The 22,170-nt window shown below is 41.6% G+C and overlaps 2 protein-coding genes across 6 annotated transcripts; both read right to left on the reverse strand.

The window, feature by feature from the left end:
• Positions 1–545: 545 nt before the first annotated feature.
• On the reverse strand, positions 546–19,964 carry LOC117897049 (sex determination protein fruitless). 5 transcript variants are annotated; one of them, XM_034805634.1, is made up of 7 exons: positions 19,817–19,964; positions 19,546–19,746; positions 18,669–19,430; positions 16,823–17,080; positions 15,347–15,479; positions 10,492–11,574; positions 9,898–10,447 (listed from the first exon to the last, which is right to left on the reverse strand). In XM_034805634.1, the coding sequence occupies exons 1-6, from the start codon at positions 19,940–19,942 to the stop codon at positions 10,520–10,522; spliced, it is 2,535 nt and encodes an 844-aa protein (XP_034661525.1). In that variant the 5' UTR covers positions 19,943–19,964; the 3' UTR covers positions 9,898–10,447; positions 10,492–10,519. The 5 variants fall into 5 exon arrangements, with proteins under 5 accessions (XP_034661527.1, XP_034661526.1, XP_034661525.1 ...); XM_034805636.1 differs by lacking the exons at positions 9,898–10,447; positions 10,492–11,574 and adding an exon at positions 546–1,128; XM_034805635.1 differs by lacking the exons at positions 9,898–10,447; positions 10,492–11,574 and adding an exon at positions 6,673–7,242.
• On the reverse strand, positions 5,758–6,682 carry LOC117897059 (G-box-binding factor-like). The gene has a single exon (XM_034805655.1). It carries the CDS (start codon positions 6,647–6,649, stop codon positions 6,077–6,079), a length of 573 nt encoding a protein of 190 aa, XP_034661546.1. The 5' UTR covers positions 6,650–6,682; the 3' UTR covers positions 5,758–6,076.
• Positions 19,965–22,170: the final 2,206 nt, after the last annotated feature.

The following is a 22,170-nucleotide window of genomic DNA, read 5'->3' on the forward strand; positions in this document are numbered from 1 at the left end:
ACATTTAGAAACCTTAAAGTTGGCTTGTTGTTGGCTCTACTCGAAACCCCCACACATTCGTAAAAGTACTTTTAGCTTCGGGTGGGGTTGGGTTGGGGGGGGTGGAACAACTAAACTCCTCCCTCTCCCTCCCTTAGTTAGCAACTGAAACCTTTCCTGGTTGATGTAGCATGCCTGACATTGTTTAGTTATACACATTTATATAGCCTGGATATTTTCGTATATGTATATTACTCGTATAAGTTGATGGGATCATTGAATCTTTCGAATAACTATAGTTAGTGTTAGCTCTATCGCCTATTATGTTTATGCGTAGCGTGGCCAGCCGTGGGATTTCCTGGTTAGTGTTTTAGCATCTTCGGTTCTACTTGTTTGGGTTATTGCTTGGGTAGCTCGGATGGGTCAGACGACTAAATGCAAGAAGAGAGAGAGAAGTTCTCTGTAAAAAGTGAGACAGCAGCGTTCTCTACACGTATCTGTCGCGCTGTTTGTATCTGTATCTATGGATGCTGTTGTAGTAATCCTCCTGCTGTTGCTGCTGCTGCTGTTGTCGTTCCTCTGGGTGATGCTGGCGTTGTGGGTAATAGTTGATGGCTTGGCCCGGCTGTTGGCCCCGGCCACGCCCTTAAATGGACGAATTCAGCTTGAGCAGACGATCCGGATGCTTGACGCGCAGATGCGAACGCAACGTGTCGATCCGACTGTAGGTGGCCGGACAGTATGGGCACATGGACCGCTGTGCGGTGTGGGAGTGGAAGTGATGCCAGCGATTGGTTACCTCCTTGCCGCAGGAGCGGCAGCGCCACATGGTGCCGGGATCGCGGGACGGCGTGAACATGTTGTGATAGGACATGGTGTGATGTGAGTTGTGGCCGCCAGCGCCGCCGGCGCCAGTCGGTGTGGAGGCGCCTCCCAGCGCGGCAGCCGCTGCCTGGGCCGCGCTGTATGCGTGCGCGGGCGGTGTGCCGCCGGGATTGCTGTGGCCATTGCCGGCGGCGCGTATGTAGTGCAGCGGATGGTATTCGCTCTTAAGGGCCGCCGACAGGTGCATGCCGAAGACGGGCGGCGGCGGCGAGGCCGACGAGGAGGTCGAGAGCGGTGTCGAGAGGTGGTTCCGTGCGCTGGTGCCTGTGGTCGAGAACGAGAAAGAGAAGAACAGACACACAACAGCCCGTCGAGCGGGACGAAAATCAGCCCAGAGAAATAGATTTCGGTTTTTTTTTTTTGTTTTTTTCAATTTTTGGTTTTTGGTACGTATAATAGACAGAGATAGGAGAGTGTGAGAGTGAGTGTGTAAGAGAGAGAGAGAGAGAGAGAGAGAGAGAGCGAGAGCGAGCGAGACAGACTGGTAGATAGACAGAGAGGGAGGACATATGGCATAAGACAGAGATAGAATTTCCCTTTTTTGTGAGCAAAAAAAAATTAATATTCTTAGGCGGCAAAATAAAAAAAAATATAATCTCAAACTAAATAAAATACTAAGGAAAAAAAAGAAGAAAACTCAAACAAATGTGGATAAGACTACGATCAAGCAACTTAAGTCAACGCAAAAATATACAATCAAGATTTATGTGTGTATGTGTGGCTAACAGAACACAAACTAACGGGCGGGGGGGAGAACTCAAGAACATTTCGCTTTGGATCCTACATATCGCATGGGAGCAGTTCCGAGTGTCCCTTCAGCATATTCCAGCGTGCAAGTGAAATATTTGTTTCGTTTCTTTGTTTTAAATATAATTCATCATTTACCTCATTTATTTAAGGCTTCCTTTAAATATTAAGCGTTTATATTAGATCAATGGACAAACAGTGCGCTGCAAAAGTAGGCAACAGTATTTAATGTGAAAGTGTTTTTAAACAACCCAAAAATATTTTATTTTCTTCGGTAGATTTGTCCAACTGCTGATTAGTTTTCCACTCGCACTGTTTTCTCTCTTTTTGGTTGTTTGCTTTTAACTTATAAAATGCCTCCGTTTTGTTCCTGCAGAATCCATTTTTAGTTGGTCTTTTTTTTTAATTGTATACAAATGAAATTAGTCACAATCGGCGCATACATAGAGGTGTTTTGATATATTCATGATAATATATTCTGTTTTATAGGTACAAATAGATGTATATATTTGTTGTAGCACAAAAGGTAATAAACAGTTCTGGTACGAGTAGAACAAAAAGTCTCTAAGGGCTTTTTGCTGTTCTTAAAGTCTTCTCTTTCGCACATTTCTTTCGGTATTTTTAACTCTTATTTATTTTCTTTCTTTTTTTTTGGGTGTAACTCGTTTGTGCGAAGATTTAATTGTTTTTGGCTTAAAACTTAACCAATTATGGGCTGAAACTCAAAGTAAAATTGCATACATAATAAATCTACAAATACATATATTTAGTTCATAAAAATAAAAAATATTCGTTAAAGTTAAAAAGAGGTTAACAAATTCAAATTAGAAAAATTCAAAAAAAAAAACAGGAAATTGGGCCGAGGTTTGAAAATTTTCTGTGTATGTGTGTGTGTGCGTACTTTCGCGCATGTGTGTGTGTGTGCATATGTATGGATATATTCTTAGACTCTAGATGGGCACCCCTAACAGATTTTGGAAGCACAATTCAAAGCGCACAGCAGAAGAACAGGATTTCGGAGTCAGAGGATCAAAAATAATAAAGAAAAAAGTGATCACCATTTTCGTTTTGTTTCCATAAAATTCAATTTATTTGATTTAGTTTTGATTTTTGTTTCATTTGTTTGTTATATTTTTTGTATTCTTCTTGGGGTGTTCTGTCTGTTTGGGTGTGTCAGTGTGTGTGGGTGTATTATATGTGTGTATGTAGTTGTGATTGGTTCATCTGACTTCAGTTATATTTTTGTTTATTTTTATATATATTTTTATTACGGTTTATTCTGGGGTTTAGTAATTTAATTTCAATTTTTGTTTCATTGAAAGGCTGCCATAATGGATAGAATGTTTATTAAAAATCGTTTTAAAAAATATTGTAATATATATTTATGTATAAATTGTAACAAATGCTGCAAGCATTCTCTGGACTTGCTTCAATTTGCTTAACGTTAATTAATCTGATTTCATTTATGTATTCATTTTTTTTCTGCACTTTTGCTTTGTATTTATTTTGTTGCTGCGGCGGCGGCTGCTGCTTTTCTTGTTGTATATAAATAAAACTAAAAATAGTTTGTATTGCATTTATTAATACAAAAATTAGATTAAACTAGGTTTTACATTGAAACTAGCACGTCATTAAAATTAATGGTTCGAACAACTCTTCATCGACTGCAAAATGCTGTTAAAAATTGTTTAAACGAAATCAAAGTCAACTTCTAAATCGAAATTCAAACAACAGAAAATCATAGAAAGAGAGGATTCAAAATGTTTCAGGGGCACCAAAATAAATATGCTAATGTTTGTGTGTGTGTGTGGGTGTGTGTGAGTTTTGATTTGATGTGTGTGTGTGTGTGTGTGTGGTCTCTGTGTGTTTTTCTGATAATTTGATAGGCTTTATGACATTTATTGTAAATAGACACAGAAACTGTACGCGAAAAAGTTCTCAATTAACTAGCTGCTCTTCTGCCTCTGGTTTTCCACTATATCGTTTGTATATTTATTTATAATCATATTCATGGTGATATGCTAACATTTATTTAGTGTTTAAGCGGCGTCTGCACCATGCATCCTCCTATTTTTATGCATTTTGAATGCACGGCGTGGGCACCGCTTACCGCTTTACATTTATTTACAATTAAATCTCTTTTTTTTGTGTGTTTGTTTGTTTTGTTTTTTATAATTGTTTGTCATAATTCAAATGGTTTGCTTTTACTTCCTTCCTTGCACCTTTCCTTAAACGAAAACTAGTCATATTGCACATACGATACGATTCGGAGAGAGCTCTCTGGCTGCTCTCCTACTTGCTCCCTTCCCTACTACTCGCTACTATTACACGCTTCCATCTTGGGGTATACTTTATCGTTCCTTTCTCGTCGTTCCGTCTCTACTCGTCGCTTTAAAGTATATTTGGATTTAGCACCATTTTGCATACCACACAAATTAAAGATTATGATTTTATGATTACTTAACGAACGTTTTTTAAAAAAACTTCTCTCAGCTTCTTCTCCTGCTTAATTAACATAATTTCAATTTGTAATGTGTGTATGTGTGTGTGTGTGTTTGTGTGTGTTTGTTGGTGTGCGTATGTTTAGTTTTACTATAGTTATCACATCATATATAGATAAATTTCTTAAATTTTTGTTGTCGTTTAACATAACAGCGTTAAAAATAAACATTAAACAAACATTAAGTCGGGGGCAGTATTTGATGTAGCATTATTAATAATAATAATAGTAATAATAATATAATTACTAAACATTTCATGTTAAGAAGTAGAACAAATAAATATTATGAATATGTGTGTGTATATATAAATATATATATAACTAGAAATATATATTTATTTTTCATAGATTTATGCATTAATTCTTTAGGCAATTAGATGTTTGTTTTTTTGCATGTATGTGTGGGTGTGTGTGATTGTGTGTGTGTGTGCGCGCACCAATATCGGGGGATTTGGCAATCAATGTACAACAACAAATTACAAAAAAAATTAAAACTAGCAGAAATCGTGGGAGAATCATCAATCATATATTTACACGGTGAAAAAAAAGAGTCTGCAAAACAGAAATTCTGTATGTCTGTCTGTATATTGTATGTAGAGACTGTAGCTGTATCTGAACCACCATCATCATCGTTATCATCGCTAACTACTCCGTATAATACAACCGTTTTGGGATCAATCAGCTCTGGCGCCACAGTTCGAGACTCGCAGAATGGTTAGTTCGGGCGGCGGTTGGTGTTATAAATAAATTAACATTAGTTTAGCATTTATAATCAATGAATTAGTTTAGTTTTAAAACTGCTTGCCTTAGATTAGGTGTCTTCAAAGTCAACTAACTCGGAACAAACGCACAGATTTGTACAGATAAATATTTTTGTTGCAGCTAAATATCGATTAAATTCCATTTCCATATCCGTTTCATTCTATTTTACAGTTCTCTTTATGTGCGTGTGTGTGTGTGTGTGTGTGTGTGTGTGTGTGTGTATTGGCTAAGTGTAACACATCGAAACGACATCCACTAGATCGTAGATCCACTAGATATATTTATTTAAAAACAATTAGATGTTTAGCAGCACAGAAATCTCTTGTACGAGTATGTAAAATGTCTTCAATGTTCGGCAATGCTTGGCTCCTACTCGAAACTCCTCCCGGAGCTACTTCCGTGGTGGGTGTCTATATGTTAGGTGTGTACATAGTGGGGCAGGTGCACATATCAGTGTTAAATGCAACAACAAACAGGTGCGTAGAGAGTGCAGCCAAAAAGGAGTTGGCACTAACACCAAAAAAGATTTGCTTTTTTTTTTGTTTTTTGGCACAAGAGTCTGTCCTGACAGGTCCAACAATTTACAGTCAGTAATTCGTAAATTTCTATGAGTAGATCTTGAAATACATTTAAGTTTAAGTTTAGAGTTTAATATTTGAGTGCTTCGAATAAAAATGTTTTTGTTTGTTTTTTTTTTTTGTTCTCAACCCCTCCCTACCGCCTTGGCTTTACCTTTGGAAACCCTTTTGCTTGCCACCACGAACAAGACGTTACAATTACAATTGGTTTATGCATAAATTACGATACTCTTACGATACTCGATACTCTTGTGTACATTTAAACGAGTATTTACGACATTTAGGGGTGGCTTTCTTTTTTTGTTGTGGGTGTTGTGTGTGTGTTTTGTGTCTCCGTGTCTAGTTGAAACCATGACAATGTGTCGTCCGCCTTCTGCACAGATCAGCTTTAGATTCCTTTTCCTTTCCATTTCCATATTCCTCTTTCCTCTTACATAATTGACAAATAATTTTGGCTTACCATTCAACATTTTATTTTGCATGGTCAACAATTCATTCAGTTAGAATTCTGTTTGATTTTTCTTATGTATTTTGAGTATCAATTGGTTGCTGTGTTGCTGTGTTTATGTTGCTATGTTGCTATGTTGCTGTGTTGCTGTGTTGTTGCTGCTGTGTTTTTCTGCATTCACGGTGCCGGCTGCCTTTTGTTGTTGTTGTTCCTAGTATTGTTAGCATAACTCTGATTATTATTATTATTATTAGCATTATCGTTACTATTAGTAGTAGTTGTAGTAGCTTCCGTTTGATTGGCATTTGTTGCGTTGTTGCTGTTGCTGTTTCTGCTGCTGCTATTGCACAATGTCTCAACGGCCTCATGAGGAGTGGGAGGTTCGGGTGCAAACTGCTTCATCTGGGCCATATACTGATTGAAATTCTGCCGCATGCAGCTGGCCATACTACGCTGCTCCTCGTCCACCTCATTGTCGTCGCTCTCCTCGATGATGATCGTATGCGGCTGCTCCTCTACATGTTGCTGCTGTTGATGTTGCTGCCTCATGCTGCCATTGCTTAGAGTTGTTTGTGGTGTTTGCTGCAGCTGATGATGTTGCTGCTGCTGCTGATGTTGCTGGAAGTAGTAGTCGCGTGCATAAAAGTTAAAGGGCTGAGCTTTGCGCTGATGTTGCACATGTGGCTGTTGCTCATAGCTGCTGTTCGTGGCAAAGTGCGGCGGCGGCTGTGGCTGTTGCTGTTGCTTCATGGACGTGTCATCGAGGCGCCAGGCGCCATAGTTCCAGCCAAGGTACTGACTATATCATTCACTTGTCGTGTTGTGTTGCTGCTGCTGCTGGTGCTGCGGCTGCAATTGTTGATGCAACATGTGCTGCTGCGCCAGTGCATGGGCATGTTGCTGCAGTTGCTGATGCGGCGATTGTTGCTGTTGCTGCTGCTGCTGTTGGGACTGCGACTGCGATTGCTGCTGCTGCTGTTGTTGCTGCTGCTGCGCTGCATTGAAGGCCGCTGCGGCCGCCGCTGCCATGGCAGCCTGCGAGGCGACGGCCAGGTGACAGGCGGTGGGCGTGGCCGGTGCCCCCACCGAGGAGCCCGACAGCAGATTGTCGAACTTGCGCGTGTCCGGGTTGTACATGGGATGCTTGAACTTGCAGTGGGTGCGCAGGTTGTCGCTGCGCGTGTAGGTTGCCCGGCACAGCGGGCACTCGAAGCGGCCGGGGAAGTGGACGTGGTAGTGGTTGCGGATGTGCGTGACGACCTTGCCGCACAGCTTGCAACGGTGCAGGTTGCAGCCGCCCGAGAGGCGTTCGAACGTGAGCCGCATGTGCCAGGCCTTTGAGCCTTTTTATGTTTGGCGGTATTTTTGTTCAGAGTTTGGAATTTTATTCGATTTTGGTATTTTGCATTTGTTTTCAGTATTTTTCGGTATTTATTTTAATTTATATTTTTATATTTTTTGGTTTGTTCGTTCAAACGCGCAAAGAAAAAAAGAAGAGAAAAACAATGTTGTTGTTGGTGATTCACAGAAACAGAAAAATCATTTTTATAATAATTCTTAAACTGTATAATTAGATGGTTTCATAGTCTGTGTGTGTGTGTGGTGTGTGTTTGTGTGTGTGTGTGGTATTTCTGGTATTTTCTGGTATTAGATTCGTATTTTTTTATATTTTTTTTCGCCATGGAAGGAATGATTAAACTTAAACAAAAGTGTTATTAAATCAATTTCAATATCCCTGAGACAGGAGACGATGGCTGATGGGGGGGATGTTTTGGGAGTGGAGGATTGATTTTTAAAAATTAAGCCAAGAATTGTTTAAAACGTAGGGAGCAGCCATTCTCTCGGTGTATTGTTCAATCAAAGAATTCATTAATTGTTCGCCATCAAATTTGTTACACCCAAAAAATGTCGATATATAGGGAAATTTTTTGATTTAAATTTGTTTTTCTTTCTTTTGTTTCTTATTTTTTCGGTGAATTTTGAGAACATGAGAAATGTTGACAGCACTCGAACGGAGGGTAGGAAGAAAAGTAAGTATGTATATTATAGAATAATGATCAAATGACACTTCTCTGCCAGTTGTTGCTTAACATGTATTCACACATTTGGTTGGAAGAATTATTTACAACAATCGATAAGAGTTACGGGTTCAACGTGGGGAGGACCAAACCAAATTATATATATGAGTGTGTATATGCAGTGATTTTGTGTTGGACACACACAACTAGAATCTATAAATAATATTTTATGTATTTAAGTTTTTAAATTGATGATTATGTGTGTGGGTTTTCGATTCGATTTGGATTTCTTTTTAGATTCTTTGTTAATTTCCTTGTCAAGAGAGCCCAAGAACCGTATTAGTTTCTGCCACTCAACGGAGGGGTTCCGGGTTGGTGGTGTTTGATGTTTGGTGTTGTGGAATGTACATAAGTCAGAGAGCGAAAGACAAGAGAGAGAGAGGCAGAGAAAGACCAGGGACAGGGACAGGTCAAACAAATAGTGAATGAGATATTGCAACAAAAAAAATAATAATAATGAGACAAACCAAAATCAAATACAAGTAAAAATGATTCTGATTCTGATTCTGGATGAACAACGCAAAAACCTAGCGCAGCAACATCGATAAGTAAAAGAACAACGAACATCGACTGTTAATCGATAGTCTGTTTATCGTTTATCGAACACATTTCATTCAACACCCCTCCTGCCTGACAGAACGAAAACAAATATTGAACATCGCTCCCAGAACGGAGCGAGATAGACTGTAAAACATAGAGCGAGATCGAGAGACAGACAGAGATTTGTTTTTTATAGTGTGTGAGAGAGAGAGAAGTAAATATAGCTAGAGAAGGAGAGAGACAGATTTATCGAGTGAGTGAGTGAGTAAGAGGCAAGTGTTTCCATTTATAAAAAAGTATGTAAAAAATTAAATAAAATTTTCAATCGTTTTGGCCAATTCCTGTTTTTTTTTTTCATTCTTTTTGTTTAAATTTGTAGCTTTTCGGTTTTAAAAATAAAAAAATAATTAAAAATACATAAATTTAACTTAGATAACGTAACGTATGTTTTGTTTGTATGACTAAATTATAGGGGGAGGATTTGTTGTGCTTAAGAAGAGCTTAGAAATTTCAACTTACCGTTAAGACGACAGTGCGCTTGATGTTTAAATTGTTATTATTATTATTTGGTGTTTAATTTCAATGTTTTTTGTTTTATATTCAATTGGGGGGTTTCTTTTGTTTGTTGTGGGTTTTAATTTTGTTTGTTTTTTTTTTGTTTTCAATTTTTGTGTGGTTTAGTTTTAGTACCTATAGATGGGGGCTTTCTTTTTTCTTTTGTTTTTTTTGTTTAATGAAAAGAACTGGAATTTGATTTGAAAGAGATTTATTAAGTAAAGTTTAAGATGTTAAAGATTGATTTATCCTTGTCAAATATTTTGTATTTGTGTATATTTTTAGAATTGTTTAATAATTGGATTTATTGCTTGATTGGCTTCCATAGCTAATGCTTTAAGTACATTTTGCTCCGATTTGGTTCTCTGATTGATTCTTTAGCAAAGCACTGTGAACTTCGTTTCGATAAGTATTCGATAAATTAATGATATTTAATCTGTTTGCAACTCTAATCAACATCGGTGGGTGTTTTGCCAAAGATACGAAAACGGATAAGGTTACGGGAGAGCGGAGAGCGCCCAATCTCAAGTGCTCCGATGTGACCCTGCATCGTTGGCGGGCTCTGGCCAAAACGGCTTGGAATCGGGCGCTGTCCGAATTTTATTCTGGGATAATTCATTTTTTTGCACAACAAATTCCTCAGCAAGAGATACTTGTGTGATTATGGGGTGCGTTCGAGCAGGATTGATTCTCAAAAATAGTTCTGCCTGACAGCTATTGCTTTTTTGATTCAAGTCTCGTCGTTGCTTGCGTTGCATTTGATTTAGTTAATTAATAGTAATTGCTTTAAATATATATTTGACGCTTTTATTGCGTTTACTTTTGTTGGACGTTAAGGCCTATGGACTAGAAGAAAGATTAGCTAAATATGGCACAAAATGACACGAACAAAACATTAGTCAACATTCACTACAGCACATGTTAGAGAGTCGAACTAAAGAGCTAAAATAATAACTGACTTGGAAATCGATTGGAATTCTACATATAATACTTGTCAAAGTTTCCCTCCATTGAGTACTGGTCTCGGTATACATGAACTTGATATTCCGATATCGTAATATCTTTTATCTTTTATCGTTTTTGGTTTCTATCTTTTTTTGTTTGTTTGTTTTTGTTTAATGATCTAAAAAAGCGTCTAAAGGTTCATACGATTTAACAATAAGTAGTTCAAAGTCTTGAAATCAACTACGATTAGCGTTTAGATTAATAAGATGTACAATCCTCACTCTGGACTCTGTGGACTCTAGAGCTATATTTATATTCATAGATTACGTATTCGTTTCTTGATTTGATTATTTGGATAGTTCTGAAAACCATTTTTTGATTTGTTTCACTCTTCTGCTTCCGCCGTTAAGATTTATCTAATGAGAGAGAGAGAGAGGGGTGAAGGATAGATTTCGATTTAGAATTCGATTTAGAGCTTGAGACTGGGGGCCTAGAGAAGTGATCACATATGTACATAGTGGCTGAAGAAACGATCCTTAATGTCCGCATGCTTGATCTTGCAGTGCGCCTTCATGTTGTCCCTGCGCGTAAACTTCTGCCCACAGACGGGGCACTCGTGGCTCTGGGGCCGATGGATGTTCGCGTGATGCCACCGATTCGACACGATCTTGTTGCAACTCACGCACCGATACAGCGTGGGCAGTGTCCCCGACAGCTGCACAAACAGCGTGGAGTAGTCGATGTTGTGATCCCTCCGATTGGCCGCTGCGGCAGCGGCTGCGGCTGCTGCTGCCGAGGAGCTCGATCCGCTCGAGCTGGAGCTGGGCTGTGGCGACAGTGGGCCGGAGACTGAGGCCGGTGCTGATGCGGTCACAGACACGGAGGACGATGCGGATGTGGCTGGCTGATAGTGCGGCGAGGCCTGGGTGTGGCTGGGCGGCGGCGGCAGCGGCAGCGCTGGCGGATGATGTCCATGGTGTCCATGGTAGCCGTGACTGGACAAGTCCAACTGCTGCTGTCCGGTTCCATTGCTCGTGCCGTAGCCTCCCTGATCGCGGTAGCCGCTGCTGTGGCTGCTGCTGCTGGTGGCGGGCGGCGAGTAGGCCGCCTCTGCGGGACAGTCCACCAGCGAGCGATGCAGCGACGGATGCGCTTGGGCATGGGCATGGGGATGGGCGTAGTGGGCCGCCAGGTGATGCTGCTGGCGGTTGCAGCGTATGGCGCGCATGTTCAGCTCCTTGCACTTGTACTCGCAATTGTTGTAGTTGCTGTCCACATAGATCTCTGAGCCGGAACCAGAACCAGACCCAGAGCAGGGTCCTTCTTCGTCTGGCGGTGGCGGCGCATAGACCACGGCTCGTCGGTACTTTGGCGGCGTGGCATGATAGGCAGCTGCTGCCGCTGCTGCTGCATCCTCCGTTTCGAGCTGTTCGTGCTCCTCTTCAATGTCCATGTCCCGATCAACATCCAACTCGTCGACAGGCTGCTCCTCCTCCTGCTGCTGCTGCTGTTCATGTTCGAGCTGTGATCGCGGATTGTTAAAACACTTAACGCGACCTGCAAATGTTTTGCTTGTTTCATATTAGGCGTCATCACTGTGGGGGTGGGAGACGGGGAAGGGGGAAACGGTGGATCTGTGGGCTCTCGCGATTCCCTTGCATTCCATGCGCACAGTGGGACCAAAGGCCAATCTGTGTCTATGTGTGTGTGGGGTGTGTTTGTGTGTGTCAACTAAGGTTCAACTAAGTAGCCAGAGTAGGAAGTACGCAAAGAAACTTGGGTATATAATTTATGTATTTTTATGTATTGCTTGTGGCCATATAAATATATACTATAAATATATATATATTATATATAGGGACTTGTCTCTGTGTGTGTGTTTGTGTGGGTTATGCAAAACGAATGGAACAACAGACAGCTACTAGAGTTGGTTCTTTTGGGATGAAGTTTTCTTTCAATTTTCGGCACAAACTTTTGCGTGTGTTGGGGATGGAGTGTTGTGTACGGGGCAGAACATAACGTTAAGAACGTAAAGAAAAAGAAACTCAATTCAAGTGAACGGCATTGACAATGACTGGTGGTGGGGGAGAGTGTTGTTGCGGCTGCGGCTGTGGAAATCATAATTTACAAGATCGCTCGCTGGCAGGGTGGAAAGTGGAAGAAGGCAAGGAGCAGGAGTTGGAAACAAATCAAGAATCTTAATGCTAATATTTGTGGTGTGTGGTTTTTTTTTTTTTGGCAATCTATTTGTAAAACTGTAAAAAGTATAAAACTCAAAATTAAATCAAGGCTGGCTTGGTCTTAAAGCTAGGGGCGGCATCGGATATTCGCTTGCTTCTGCGGGACATTATAGCTCTAAAGTATAAACAATTCAGCTAAAATTAATTGTACTTTTGCATCAAAAAGCCAATCAATCAGTCAATCAATCAATTAACAGTGTTTCAACGGTTTTTTTTGTTGGGATAAATCATAAAAGTAACTAAATGTAAATCAAGGTAAAATCAACTTTTTGTATTCGTGTCATTTTGTGGCATCAACAATTTTGTTCTAGTTTGGTTTTATTTTTGTTTTTGTGATCTTATCATATAAAATTCTAGCATTTGTTGGTTTTTTTCGATAGTTTATAATACAAGTTCTCATCATAAATAATGATTTTATTTTATTTCATTGATGTGTGGCGTGGGGCGGGTGGGAAACTTTCGTTTTAGTACTTCAATGTTGCAACAGATTTTTTTTAGCTATTCTTTTTGGTACATATAAATATATTTTTATACATTTATATTTGTATTTTGTTTTATTATAATCTTACAATATTTGTTTATATGAGCAAGTTCCAGTTCTCTTTTTTTTCTTTTTCTTTTTTTTGTGTGGTTTAAAGGTGAAAATGGTAAAGGGGGGACGCATGGTGCGGGGGGTTTTTTGTAGCTGTAAGGTAATTTTCAATTTTGGTTTAAATTTTGTTTAAAGTTTTCTGTGATTTTTTATATATTCATTTTCTGTTTTGTATTTTTTAAATTAATTTTGTTTCAATTGTGCGCTATCTGGAGCCAATGTGCGTGTGTTTCTCTCTCCTTTTCACTTTACCGTTACGTTCGAGTGCTGCTGCTCTCTCGCTGGCGTTCTTGGGGGGCACAACACAGACACACACACACACACACACACGGACAGAGATGCGATCAAGCAAGCAGACACATACACAGACACAGTTAAACATAGACAGAGAGAGATTGACAGAGAGTGACAGAAAGAGAGAGAGAGAGTAGGCAAAAGAAAGAATATTGGAATATTGGAATGGAATACACTTAGTTAGCTTGGAAAATACCAATTTGGAACAAACAGACACAGTCAGAAGTTACAGTTATCTCGTTACAAAAAACAGTGTGACAATAAAACGGAATTTTCAACTGATCTTCACATCAAATCATAAATGCAACAAATGTTAGTAGAAATATTCAAAAAGGAAGAAAAAAAATTACTGTGTCTGTATCTGTGTGTGTGTGTGTGTGTGTATGCAAGTGGCTTCGTGTGTGTGTAAAAAAGAAAAAGAAATAAAATAACGACATCGATTTGGAAGCTGTTTTTAGGCGTTGTATTCATAATATTTGCTGTGTTGACCAACACTGAAATGCTATCGATAGTTTTTGCTTGCTTTTTGGTTTCGTTTTTCATTTCTTAGACAATAAGTTGCAACATTAAAGACGAAAAGAGTTTTTTGGAAAAAAGTTTTAGGGATTTTGGATATGTTTTCATGTTGTTTTCGATTTAATTTCTTGTGTACAGAATTGAGATAAATTATAGATGGAACGAATGAAATTGGAACAGAAAGCGCGGCAACTTCTACGTTTTGTTCGGAGATGAAATTTAATTGAAATTGTAATTGTTGTTTTATGTTTTATATTGTTTGATTATTCTTTATTATTTATGTTTGTTGTGTTTAATTTTTTGTGTGTGTTTTTTTTTGCTTGATGGTGTTGTGGTTGGTGTGCGCCAATTTGATCTATTAAACTGAAATATTTGGAACGGTTTGGGGGTTTGGGATGGCATAACGGAGGCATTTTCGACTAAAAACTAATTTTTGAGGGGAAATTCTCGAACTGACTTAGAACTAAAGTATGATAGCAGCAGCGGTGGCGGCGGCAGCGGAATAATGAAGGTGGGAAATCAATCGATAGGTTTCAAAATTATACGTATAAAGATTAAAAATAAATCGATACATAAACGATAATTGTATGTGTGGTGGGTGTGTGTGTGTGTGTAGGTATGAGGTATGTGTGGGTGTGTGGTGTGGTGTGTGTGTGGGCGTCTATGTCTAGGTCTAGGCGTCTCAAAACATGCAACATGCGGCAAACATACAGCAAGAAACTAAATCGTGGTTTACGATCAAGTTTCGGCTCATCCTAAAAGCTATATTTATACAATATAAATATCGATATCAAATATATATATAGAAATACCATACGATACGACAAACAACGAAAATAATATTATAAAATATTTATATAGAGAGAGAGAGAGAGAGATTCTGGTAGGAGAGGTGTTGATCTGTTGCTCTAGCTAGCACTTTTGGGTCGTACTCCCTTAGGGGATTTTCTATTCATTCAGAACATAGTAATACGAATACGGCTACGCACAGTAAAGGCAAAGTAAATGTAGTTGTACGGGGGGAAAGGAGAACAAATTATAGTTTCTGTACTTACAAAAAGCATTAAAAAGAAGTGGGGCAATACTGGTCTCAGGGTGTGGCATAAACAGAGAGAGATATACAGAAGATTTATAGCATGCAGGAACATTCTGGGGGAAGTACACGTATCGAGAGACATAAACTTAAGGCAAAATCACTCTCCTCTCCATTATACATGTACTTCCCCTACATGGGTTTGGGGCATTGGTGGGGTTTTACTCTACTTAATTAAATTAGAATAGTTTTGCTCAGTTTTGGTTAGAAGATAGTTATGGGGGGGTGGTAGGGAGGGTAGAGTGGATGGTGGAACGGAAATTAAGCTACAAATTTTCTACAATTTTTATTACAGTTTGTCTTCGTTTTTCTTTCTCGCATTGCTTTCGAGTCTAACGTAAAAATATATTTAAAGTGTGTTGTGTTTCAACCAAAAGCTAATTACAAATTTTCATACACAATATATGGATGTACATATAAAGATATATATGTATAAGCCATATATAGAGGGGGGAAGATATTTGATCGACTTGTGCGTTAGGGTTTAAAAAGCTCAGAGAGAAGAAGATCTTTGTGTGGTTGGTTGGTACTTTGTAGTTGTAATAATTGTGCTAGCTTTGGTTCTGGCCATGTGGCAAGTGGGTCTGTACTCACCGTCAATGTTGTCCGTCTGATCGAGCTGCATCTGTTTGGCATCGTTGTGATCCTCGCGCGCATCCGCTGCCTGCATGGCGTGCTGCGACAGCAACGTTGACATATCCTCCGCGTGCAGCTTCAGAGCACCGCTCTGCGTGGCACAAATGGAGTGAGGGAACAGACAGAGTAGAGACAGAGAGAGAGATGGAGAGAGGGGAGAGAGCATTGTAGTAGAGTTCTCAGTTTTATTTGATCCAATTGCAAAATGCTGCCAAAGCTTGCGCTGCTTCCAAAATCAAAATTTCAATTGCTTAAATCCTAACTTTACGTTATACAAAAACAAAGTCTAGAGTCTAAGGCCTAAGGCTAATCCTGAGCGGTGTGTGGTGGGCCCATCCAGCCTGGGGCTAAGGGCCATCCTTGCCCACGTTGATCGTGATAATGTCGGGCGCCGATGACTGCTGCTGCTGCTGCAGCTCCTGGAGCTCCCGCTCGTAGCACAATCGATGCGACTTGCACTTGTTGTGATGGTTGACAATCTCCAGCCGGAAATTGGAGTTGCCCTCCACGAAGCTGGTGCGTATGTCCGCCAGCTCGGGGCTCCATTTGCGGCAGTGTTTGCAGAACATCGTATTGGCGCGCTCGTCGTACTGCAGCCACTCGAACTGGTACAGCCAGTTGGAGCGGAAGCGTCCGCTCTTGCGGGAGCTGCCAGCCACAGCCACTGAGGTTGGCGGCTGCAAGGGTTTCCTCTGCTGTTGCATCTTCTGCTGCTGATCCTGCTTTTGTTGCTGCTGTTGCTGTTGCTGGAGCAGCCGCTGCACCGTGGAGTCGAGGCTCTCCTGCTGGTAGTGCTGCTGCAGGCTCTTCAGCTGCGCCTCCACCGCCTGATGGAGCAGCATTTGGTGCACGGACTTGCTGCCGCCTAAATACGCCTCGCTCTTTTTCACCTACATTTCCGGATGGGGAAATCAGCTTGAGAATTCTTATATTTGTTTCTGATAGAAGGAAGGATTTTCTGTGTTCTTTTGCGGCGTCTTTTTTCTTTCGCTTGAGTTTGATTTTTATCATTTTTTTAGACGGTAGCATTGTTGAGATTTTTTCTTTTCTTTCGTTGGCCGATATTCCGTTTTGAATTTCAGTTTTTAATTTGATATTTTTCTCTACGACAAAAACAACCAATCCTTCGTTCTGTTTCGACTTTTCTCTTTGATTTCTTCTTATACAAAAATATACACAAATTTTGGCAGCAGCTCTGTGGCTGCGGGAAGCATTTTGCAATTGGTTTGGCTTACAGTTAGATGGTCAAAAAAAGCTTTTACAAGAATGTTCTGTACTGTAGTTATTTTGTGCTGGAACCATCGAACCATCGGTTCAAAAAAAGAAAAAACCTTAACAAACTAATGCAGCAAAACAAAACAAAACAAAACAAAACGCCATCAACGATCAACGATCAAGGATCGAGAAGGTTCTTCGATTGACTCTGGCACTTACCGGCAAGTAGTCGGGCGGCAGTGCCACATGATGCTCGCGATGCTGCTGCTGCTGCTGTTGGGCGTCCATCAGCTCCTGCTTGATGCTCAGCGACTGACTGAGGCCGCTCAGGGCACTGGCCGCGCCCACATTGCCACCACCGCCGCCCAAATGTCCGCCGGTGGTCATTGAGAGCGGTGAATCGTGACGTCCGCCCGCATCCTCCGACTCCGATGTGCTGCCTCCTGTCTTGGGCACGGGGCTCGACTTGAAGTTGCCCTGCAACGCAGAAATAGAAAAAGGAAGTTCATCAGCAAAATAATCCCTGTGTCCAGCATACTCTCTCGCTGCCAGAGGTAGCGCTGTGATAACCACAAAGTTGCACGTGTGCCACCAAAAGGAGAGAGCGGCACGTGCCTAGACCACAAAAATTTCACTCGCTGATAACAGCGACAGAAATAGCAGCAGTCCCACACACAGGCAAACAATATTATTTGATCGTAGATCACTGGCCACAGCTGATAGCAGCACACCCAATGGATGGGCAGGCGTGCGTAGAACATAAATGTACGCCCCGCAGGGCAGTGTCATGTGAGGAGTGTGCGCGCGAGGCGCGTAAATGCCACAAATGCCCGACAAATGTTGATACTGTTTGTTGTTTGTTTGCCTGCAGGCACCCCGCCACCCACCTGATAAGCAAAGTTTGGCAAAGCCAACGGCCATAAGGTACGAAGGCCAATGTGTTGGAGTGGCTCGAAGCATGGAGTACCCAGGGAATAGTTTACCAATTTTAGTTTAATTTTATTCAGATTTAATTCATGAAAAATCTGATTTATGGGAATGACCTTCCATCTATATTTTCTATATTTTTTGCATATTTTTATCTACCAAAAAGTAGCCTAAAGTCGATCATCCCCCTGACAGTCACAACAAATGAGTTCGAGTCTGTGAATAATTTTAAGGACTTTGGATTCTTTTTATCAAGAAATTACTTGAGATATAATCAGGGCATGCTTCAAATCAAAACGCTTTTACGCCTTATAGTAGATATGGAATTATCTATTCTATTTCTTAAATAAATGTTCGCCAAATGTAATTAATGTAATTGAATATTTACTCAGGGAAAAAGGCGATAGAAAATAATAATGGGATAATTTTTAAGCCAAAATGCGCCAAACTGTTTGAACAGCTGGCTTAGGATTGTTTCCTTTACAGAAAGAGCATTGAATGTTGGAAGTTTTAAACATTATTCAAGTAGAAAAAGTATTAAAAATTGTCCCAAAACAAAATCGAATTAAAAACGGAAACAAATATCTTCAATAAACCTGCACAAATCCAATGTAGACATGCGTTAATTGAATTGAAATTTCTCTAAAAAAAACCACTGCAGAATCATAACATTTTAATAACTTCATTGTCCTGTAACTAATAAATATTTGACGCCTGATTTGATGTGAGATAATTTCAAATTAAATTTAATTGTCAGACAATTAAAACACACAAAGCAGACAAAAAGCAGCAGCAACTTTACATTGCGGAAGCTCGCAATTGTTTAGGTTGGAGCAAACACACAAAAAAAGAGTCCAACAATTTAATTACGAGTAGAGCAATTATGCGAGGAGCTGGTTAATCAAGCAATTAAAGAAGAGCATTGAAGTGATGTGTAAATGTACCCACAAAAAAGGGGGATGCATGTAAGCGAAATTAGCTTTATGTTGTAGTTGCTGCTAGGATGACATCCATCCGATTGAACAAGTAAATATTCCATTGATCCTGATCGTTTTTATCTCTATGTTTCTCTAATTTCAGCACGATCGTTCGCTTCGTTCCCCCAAGTAATGGTTTGAGGTTCAATCATTTTGCTCACCTGAGAGTCCTGCGGGTAGTGCCTGTCCTGTGCGTGGGCAGCGTTCGCATGGTGGCTCGAGGACAGCGAGTTATCACAGTTGGATGATGAGTTCTTACGTCTGCGCTTACTACTACTCAGCTGGTCCACCGGCGTGGTGGAGAGCTCCCGCTCGCGGTCCCTGCTGCTGTCCCGCTCTCGTTCCCGCTCCCGCTCCCGTTCCCTTTCTCGCTCTCGATTGTTGTTGTTGCTGCTGCTGTTGTTGTTGTTGTTGTTGCTGGTGTTGCTAATGTTGCTGTTGTTGTTGTCCTTGGTGCTATAATCGAGCTGCAGCAACTCATCGCGACTGTCGGCCCGCTCGAGTGTGCCCCGCTCGCTGCCACGATCGCTGCATGCATCGCCGCGACTGTTGAGCGCATCGGCGCTGGCACTGCGATTGGCAGCAGCGGCTGCCACAGCAGCCGCCACAGCGGCCGCCGCTGCCGCACTGGCGCTGCCCACGCTGGGAGATCGTTCGCCGGCGCTGGGCGTCGTCAGGCCCAGGGCCGCGGCGGCAGCATTAACGCTGCTGCTGCGCTGCGTCAGCTCGTCGCGCAGGTCGCGTTCGCAGCGGGAGCGCAGGGAGTCGCGTGAGTCTCGCACCCCGTCGCCCAGCCCAAGGCCGCCGCCGCCGCCATAGCTGGAGGAGGGTCCGCGGCCGGTGGGGGAGCTGGCGGCCGAGTCGCGCAGCTTGTCGCAGTCACTCCGATAGTTCAGATTGTTGTTATCTGTGAGACCGCGCACCTGAAGCGATGCAAGAGATACGAAATTTGTATATTAATTTAGATTCGCGGCCAATGCAATGCCAGACAGGAAGTACAGTCACCGCGGTGAGTACTTAGTGCAGAACTGAACCCACCTGCAGGCTCTCGGCCGTCTTGAGAAACATGGGCAGCGAGCTCTGGCCCACATTGACCTCGCCCTTGTACATGAAGTCGAGCAGCGAACGCATCTCTGAGTATCTGACATCTTTCAAGTATATGATGGGATGTGGATGTTGATTCTGTAGGAAGATCGTCTCGAAATATGGACTGCAGGCGGACAGTATGGTCTGATGGGCCTGCAAAAAAGCAATTAAAATACTTTCATTAATGATCATTCCACTAAGAATAAATCTGTATAGACTTTACCTTGACTGTTTCGCCCTCGCAGGCGAGCGTGACATCGCAGAGCGCCTCACGTTGCAGCAGGGATGTGAGGACGCCGGTCAGATTTGTGGGATGATTGTTCCAGCGTAAGCAGAATTGCTGGTCCATCGCTCCTTGGTCAGTGTTGTACCTGCAACAGGTGTTAAAAGTTTTGCTATGAGCTTGGAAATTCCATTCAAATATTCGTAGGTGCTAACCAAAGTTCTGGTTTCAACCGGCTGCGATTGATTAGTGACTTAATTAAGTTATTTATCAGTAACACGATTCGGTTAAGATCGTATTGGAGGAAAGGCAACAAAAAACTATTGGGTAGGCTCTATTTTTGGCCCACTTCCTGCCTTTCGATATTCGGAAACGGAAGCAGTTTACTGCTTAAACTGTTATCGTTATCAGACTGCTTGCTCCTCCCATTCCCATTCCCATTTCCATTCCCATGGCCGATTTTCGTGGGTGTGTGTAACACAAGAAATGCCAATGATAATTTGTCATTTAACACAATTGTTCATTACAATTGCTGGGATGCTGTTCTCAATTATTTATTGCATTTCCGTTTGCCGATAACGTGCGGTCCACGTACCACCAAACCCATCAGCCCGCCCGCACACTTGTGTGGCCAGACTTGGCAGGGCAGAGGCAGGGCAGGCAGCAGCATGCGTGTGGCTGTGTGTGTGTGGTGTAGAGTGTTAATTGCCGTTTGTTGCCGCCATGTTTTGCTGCTGGCTAACTGTTAATTACTCAGCCAAATAGACAAGCAGCAATCCAGGCAAATTTAGTTGTAAGCCAAACTGAGCAGCAGACGTGCGGTGCGGCGCGTGTTGCTGAGCGGGTGGCCAAGCATAATTAATGGCCGTTCGTGCTTATCTACGGTAGATTTATGGAGCCCTCCGCTGCGCTCCCCTACACCGGAAGAAAGTGAGTTCAAAGTGGAAATTGCAGTTGCCAAAATGTGCATTAATTTCCCGTACACCCTTTTTCTGAACTGCTTTGACGCACTGCTTTGATGAACTGCTTAACCTGCCCTCGCGCCTACGTGCTTTACACGGCGAGAACGCTCTCTTTGTGTGCTTTGTTGTTGTTGCTGTTGTTACTCTTTTACAATTCCCTGGAATCTATGCCTAATCTTAACGGTCTGCGGGCAAAGTTCTAATGGGGAAACGTCAGGTCGTTTGGCGGGGGGCTGCAGGGAGCCTCCTGATTTGATAAGAAGCACTTTTGCTTTTCTTTACAATCCCTCCATCGGCAGGGAGAGAGTAAACAATAGAATCAAAACAAGAGCACCACAGAGCGAGAGAGAGAACGAGCGCGCGCGAGAGCTTTGGCGTGGGAGAGGAGAGCTTTTTGCCGGCGTCAAAGAACTTTTTCGCAAAGCGAATGAATGCAGTGGAAAGAGAGCAGAGAGCGTAACGGCAGACTATCGTAAAGGCAGGGGCAGAGCCCAAGGCGGGTGTGAGGGCTTCCACGTGCCGGGAGAGAGAGAGAGAGATTAGATCGAGTGAGTGCGAGCATAACAATAATAATAATTACAGCTACAGCTACAGCTATAGCGGGTGCGCGCGTGTGTTTGTGTGCTTTTGCGTGTGCGTGTGGGGGGGCCTCTGCGCTGTCGTAAGCATTTTTTATTGGCACGCTGCCCTCAGCCCCCGCCGTTGCTCTGCCCCAGCTACATCCACCGATTACGTTCTTTGTTTGTGTTGTGTTTTAGAATCAACGAAAAAGAACAACAACAACACAGAAATAGCACAGACACACACACATGAGCAAACTAAACTTTCATTTTCGTTCGCACAAATCTTTTGCATTTAGCACTTAATATTTTTGCACTTGCTGATAGTCGTGGGGAATACATCATGGTACTTATTACAAATTTGCTTAGAATATCATACTGTTTGAGACCCAAAATTCATTTAAAATCACATAATTGTTACAGCCCAAACATACACTTTTTCCTTTACTAATAGTAATGGGTCCTAAATGGTTACTAAAAGGTCCATCATCTCATGCTAAAATTCTCCACTCAAAAGGAAGAAAATATCGAAGGTATTCCCATGGTCGAAATTCTTCCACTTTGTCTGTTTTGCTCTTGTAAATGTTTTTGTCGATTGCGAACCATTTTCATTTGGTAGTACAATTCGTTTGCCAAATATTTTTGCATAGCTATATCTACAGATATATTCATATACGACTAGATATACACTCAAATGTAAATGTTTTCAGTCATTTCGCAAGTCAAATTGTGTTGTGCATTCCAATTTTGCATATTAAATTATTCTGCATAGATTTTCACTGGGATTTCCAGGGTCCCGCAACAGCAGAACACCCTTGGATATGGATACAAA

The sequence above is a fragment of the Drosophila subobscura genome, chromosome O (genome assembly GCF_008121235.1).
Source record: "Drosophila subobscura isolate 14011-0131.10 chromosome O, UCBerk_Dsub_1.0, whole genome shotgun sequence".
Lineage (NCBI taxonomy): Eukaryota > Metazoa > Arthropoda > Insecta > Diptera > Drosophilidae > Drosophila > Drosophila subobscura.

Coding starts and splice junctions, on each gene's coding strand:
- LOC117897059 (XM_034805655.1), bottom strand. CDS start 6,649: ATGAAGCAACAGCAACAGCCACAGCCGCCGCCGCACTTTGCCACGAAC.
- LOC117897049 (XM_034805634.1), bottom strand. CDS start 19,942: ATGGACCAGCAATTCTGCTTACGCTGGAACAATCATCCCACAAATCTG. Junction 15,480..16,822: donor TGCCGCCCGACTACTTGCCG/GTAAGTGCCAGA, acceptor TGTGCCACGCAG/AGCGGTGCTCTGAAGCTGCA. Junction 11,575..15,346: donor TCAGACGGACAACATTGACG/GTGAGTACAGAC, acceptor AAACATTTGCAG/GTCGCGTTAAGTGTTTTAAC.